Below are 5,648 nucleotides of genomic sequence, written 5' to 3'. Positions count from 1 at the left end.
TACATAATGCAGATTATTCACCATAAAATTGACTTCGCAAAGAATTTAAGAACAGTGTTTTAGAGCAAGGATATGAAGTTATTGATGTGTTGGAGCTCATGAAGGATCTTGAAGATGTGGTGGCGGTGGGGGTGGGGGTGGAGGTGGTGGCGGTGGTGGTGAAGATGAAGTGGGTGGTAGGTCCCACATAAAATTTTAACTCATACCTGAGGCATTGGAAGAGTCTGCTGAGGGGCATTGGAAGAGTCTGCTGAGGCATTGGATGAGTCTACTGAGGGGCATTGGAGGAGTCTACCTAATCATTGAGACACGTGTCACTTCCATATTTAAAAAGGCATGAGAGGTCTTGAAAGAGGCATCCCGCACATTTGAATCCGTGATGCCCTGCTCTAAGGAGGCATCAAATGGCTAATTTGGTGGTCAAAGTTTATTCTTGGCTAATTTGGTAAATTCCCCTAATTTAAATCCCACTATTTCAAGTAAAATGCCAAATTCGTTATTTAACTAAAAAAATCATTTATGTGTTTTTGTTTGGATTTCATGTAATTTAAACTTTTAAAGTCTACCGTAACCAAACAAAATATTAACGGTAACATTGTTTGAATTTTCATTCAAACCACACAAAAGGTCACGTTCGAATTCTTTTTCAAAATCGTAACGTTTATGCCGTTTCACAATATTCACTATCGCCTATTCATAACTCAAAATCTTACAAAACCAAATTCCCCTCGCCGGCCGGTCTTCTTCACATCAGAGCATATTCCGGCAGCTTCCATTGTTGCTCGAAAACCAGAACGAAGCCATAGCTGCTACAACACGAGCTCAAGGTATTTACACTTTACAATTCTTTTCACAAAATAACATCCTCTTACTTCACGTAACCGCATTATTCCGTTGAACCTGTTCACTATTATTAACTCTCGATTCACCTACCATCGATACGTAAGAAGAATCCGTTATCGTACTCGCTGCATCATCGTAACCGTCTTCAAACGAAGAAAACATCGCAATCGTTTTCTCATCTCCACCTTGAATATTCTCGATGCTATTAACCACTTCCGGAAGCCCTAACCGAGCTTCTGGATCACTTTCGGTGCAATTCGCACCGATCTGTAGCAGTTTTTTCATTTCTCCTATGTATTTACTCGATCCGGTGATATCCGGATCTAATAGTTCTACCTCTCGTTGTTCGTACATCGCTGATTTGATCCATTGTACTAGATCTGTACCGCCTTGGTTGTTGTTAACGTATTGTGATGGATATTTACCTGTTAGGACTTCTAGAATGATGATTCCGAGACAATAAACGTCGGATTTGTGTGATAGTTGGTGAGTTTTAGCTGCTTCGGGTGCTTTGTAGGCGGTTAACGCGTTTGCTGCTTGATTCGTGTTGATCATGTGGCTCATACCGAAGTCTACGAGTAGTGGCTGGAAGTTAGGGTTTAGGAGGACGTTGCTTGACTTCAGGTTTCCGTGAGGTAAGTTTAGATTTGCTAGCTCGGTGTGTAGATAGGCTAATCCTTGTGCGATTCCTTTGATGATTTTTAAGCGAGTGTGCCATTTGAGCTCTGCGTGCCTCTTTCCCTGATCACCTGAAAGATATGAATCATCATTGTTTGTAAAATTGGTGTTTGCCATTGCGTTTTGAAAGTGATTATCTGATTGTTGGCGTTGCAGTTGCATATAATCAGTTCCTAGTGTTTGGATGCGGTGAAACTAAGTTTGAGTAAATAATCATCTATAGATAATCTAAAGACTAGCAGTAACGGTTCTGGTTATTGGATTATTGATGTTGTAGTCACATATGAGTTATGACGAGTTCCTAGTGTTTGGATACAGTGAAACTAGTTTTGACTATATAATCATCTATAGATAATTTAAAGACTAGCAGTACCGGTTTTGGTTATCGGTTATTGATGTTGTAGCCACATATAACGAATTCCTAGTGTTTTGATACAGTGAAACTAGTTTTGACTGTATATAATCCTCTATAGATAATTTAAAGACTAGCAGTACCGGTTTTGGTTATCGGTTTATTGATGTTGTAGCCACATATAACGAGTTCCTAGTGTTTGGATACAGTGAAACTAGTTTTGACTGTATATAATCCTCTATAGATAATTTAAAGACTAGCAGTACCGGTTTTGGTTATATCGGTTTATTGATGTTGTAGTCACATATAATGAGTTCCTAGTGTTTGGATGCACTGAAACTAGTTTTGACTAAATAATCATTTATAGATAAATAAAAGGTTTTGGTTATCTGACTATTGATGTTGTAGTACATATAATCAGTTCCTAGCGTTTGGATGTCGAAAATTAGTTTAAACAAGATAATCATTTATAGAAAATTTCAAGACTAGCAGTACCCAAAACTGGTTTTGGTTATCTGATTATTTATGCTCAAACTTGTGTATCATAAAACCACATCCAAACACTTTGATATAGCCTAACCACTTCAAAAACGCAATGTCAAAGGCCCAAACTATTGGTGATCAGTTTAATGCTTACCGTGCAATATATAAAGTAGACTGCCACCGGGAATGTAATCATAAATCACGAGTTTTTCCTCTTTGCGGTAATGACAAGCAAGTGGTGTCAAGATATTCGGGTGATTGAGTCTTCCTAGCCTCATCATCTCAGCTTCAAACCCGTTTTTATCCACCAAATTCATTTCTTTTAGCCGTTTAACCACCACAACCACCCCATTCGACATTGTGGCTTTGTACGATGACCCCAGCATTCCATTTCCAAGCACTTCTGCAGCTGCTTTCATCACATCTGATAATCTGAATACTCCTTTACTATTGTTCAACAACATTAGATCAACACCCGTCGACTTCTTTCTAGCCATCAACGTCTTCTGACCCGTTCCAAAACCATTTTGGCCCGGAATAGCTTCAGGTTTGCTGATATTACATATAGTTAAACCAACCGAACCTTCAGGATTACCTTCCATGATCCCAATTGTCTCGGAGTTACGTTTCCTCCTCTTTCTCAAAATGTAGATTCCAACAATCATTAAGATAAGAATTAACAGAGTTACCGCCATTAATATATATTCCATCCGTAGAGCCTTTTTAGATGATTTTTCGGTTGATTTAGGGGTCCGCGGGTTTACCTTGTCACACATCTTACCGAACTTTGCACCACAAAGCCCGGGATTCCCTTCAAAAGAAGATGCATCAAATTTTGCCAAACCTGGTGGAACTTCTCCTGTCAAGTTATTATACGAAAGGTTGACCGAGTTTAAACTTCTTTGACCAATGGCGGGAATTGTACCAGAAAACTGATTATCTTCAAGATGTAATTCCACAAGATTTGGGAGCTCTGCGATTGAAGACGGGATTTTGCCCGTGAATTTGTTGCCATCAAACCATATCTTTCTCATAGATGTCATATCCGTGAAATAATCCGATGGGATTTCGCCAGAATATTGATTTATCGAGAGGTAAAGAGCCTTCAATGATCCAAGTTTATTGAATCCCGGAATAGGGCCTGAAAAAGAATTGTTTTCAAGTGAAATGATCCGCAGACCCGCCATTTGTGAAAGGGCTGTTAAATCTAGATTACCAGAAAGACTCATTGATTTAAGATGAAGATTAGTAACAATCCCTTTGTTACAAACAATACCTACCCATGTTAACAAGTCATCGCAAGGATTCGTTCCTAACTTCCATGAATCGAGAGGCTCGGGATTGTTCAAAGATTGCTTGATTCTAAGCAATGCATCTGCATCTGTCATGTAAGCTTTCACCATCCAAGGAAACATGATTAAGAAAAGATTCAAGAAAAATGGTGGTTTTGGAAGAAAATATATGGCCATTTACTTAGCCAGGAGAAAAAAGAAAAGAAAAGAAAGAAATGGGATTGTTTTTTCCATTAGCAATTGAAATTTTGAGCTGAAAATTTGGTGTTTTTGTGATTCTGATGCCAGGTAAAGGTTTGGAAGATTGCAAGAGTGGCTCAGAATGAAAAATGCCGATTGTGCTTATGACCAGGTAAACTTAATTTAGCTTTACATGGCTTATATATGATTTTAGTGACGTAACTTTTTTAAAGAGGGTAAACAACATAAAATAAATATATAAATCATTTGAAAAGGTAGAACAATTTATATACATACATATTAATTCAAAGTGGTCATTAACAGTGTTTCTTAATTTTTTTAGTATTGTTTTTTTTTTCAAGGTTTTTATTAGTTTAATTAATTTAAACATATATTTTTATATAACTTTTAAGATACGATCAAAGTACCAGTTATCAAACAAGAAATCAAAAAAATAATGTATACTGGTACTGATGTTGTTCAGTACGGTATGATAGCAATACGATATTAATTCATCAAAAGCAAAAAACACTAAAAATAAATATTGATACGGATACAGATGTTATTCAATCAGTTTTGATTGAATTTGGTATGATAGCGACACAATATCCGTTTAAAAAATATACATCGTAATGTTGAAATAAAAAGAGAGGAACAATTGTTTTTTATTTTTTTCAATATTGTTTTTATAAGGTTTTATTATTTTATTGGTTTATTACTTTAATTGATTTAAGTATATTTTGTTCTCTCATATAACTTTTAAGATACGATCAAAGTACCCGTTATCAAACAGGAAACAATAAAACGGAATGTATACCAGTACCGATGATGTTCAGTACAATATGGTAGCGATACATTATCAGTTTATTGAAAGCAAAAAAAAAAAAAAAAAAACTAAAAATAAGAAAATATTGGTACCGATACAAATGTAGTTCAATTGGTTTCGATTGGGCTTGGTACGATAGTGGCTGAATATCCGTTATCAAAAACAATATCGTAATGTTGAAATAAAATAAACATAAAATGTAAGCGAACCGAACACATATCAACTAAACAACATATATAGGTATCATATCAATATGTTGTTCAATTGGTTTCGATTGGGCTTGGTACGATAGTGGCTGAATATCCGTTATCAAAAACAATATCGTATTGTTGAAATAAAATAAACATAAAATGTAAGCAAACCGAACAGATATCAACTGAACAACATATATAGGTATCATATCAATATGTGTGTTTTTTGTACCGATACAAATGTTGATTAGTTTCGATTGGGCTTGGTACCATAGTGGCTGAATATCCGTTATCAAAAACAATATCGTAATGTTGAAATAAAATATACATAAAATGTAAGCGAATCGAACAGATATCAACTGAACAACATATATAGGTATCATATCAATATGTGTGTTTTTTGTTTTAGATCGATGTAGTATTTTCTCTTTCAATTACCATATCGAGTGCATATACTGTAACGAACCAAATTGATACCTACTTAATCCCCGCCGCGAAGCGCGGGGGAATATCACTAGTTATTGTACATATTAATTTCAAGGGGTGATGAATAGTAAAACTAAAGTTTTAATATTATATTTATTTTTTTAAATGGATACCGTGCTGCTATTGTACCAAATTAAACCGAAACTGACAATGATATTTAAAATGGATACCGTGACACTATCGTACCAAATCGAACCGAAACCGATAATGAGATTTACTTTATTTTTTTCTAACGTAAACTATACAAGAGCCAATAAAAACATAAAAATACATTTTTGTATCATAAACAATAACATCAGTGCATATATCTGAGGTAT

The 5,648-nt window shown here is 35.5% G+C and overlaps 1 protein-coding gene across 1 annotated transcript; it reads right to left on the bottom strand.

The window, feature by feature from the left end:
- Nucleotides 1–873: 873 nt before the first annotated feature.
- On the bottom strand, nt 874–3,933 carry LOC110892482 (pollen receptor-like kinase 3). Its single transcript, XM_035981195.1, has 2 exons — nt 2,511–3,933; nt 874–1,592 (listed from the first exon to the last, which is right to left on the bottom strand). Exons 1-2 carry the CDS (start codon nt 3,823–3,825, stop codon nt 874–876), a joined length of 2,034 nt encoding a protein of 677 aa, XP_035837088.1. The 5' UTR covers nt 3,826–3,933.
- Between the last annotated feature and the right edge of the window lie 1,715 nt (nt 3,934–5,648).

This window comes from Helianthus annuus, chromosome 12, assembly GCF_002127325.2.
Source record: "Helianthus annuus cultivar XRQ/B chromosome 12, HanXRQr2.0-SUNRISE, whole genome shotgun sequence".
NCBI classification, from domain to species: Eukaryota; Viridiplantae; Streptophyta; class Magnoliopsida; order Asterales; family Asteraceae; genus Helianthus; species Helianthus annuus.
The sequence above is the reverse complement of the archived record's forward strand: the minus strand, read 5'-3'. Positions and strand labels throughout refer to the sequence as shown.

Bases quoted from the DNA above. Each gene is read 5' to 3' on its own strand.
- LOC110892482 (XM_035981195.1), bottom strand. From the start codon at position 3,825: ATGGCCATATATTTTCTTCCAAAACCACCATTTTTCTTGAATCTTTTC. The intron at 1,593-2,510 runs GTAAGCATTAAA...CATATCTTTCAG, and splicing joins TCTACTTTATATATTGCACG to GTGATCAGGGAAAGAGGCAC.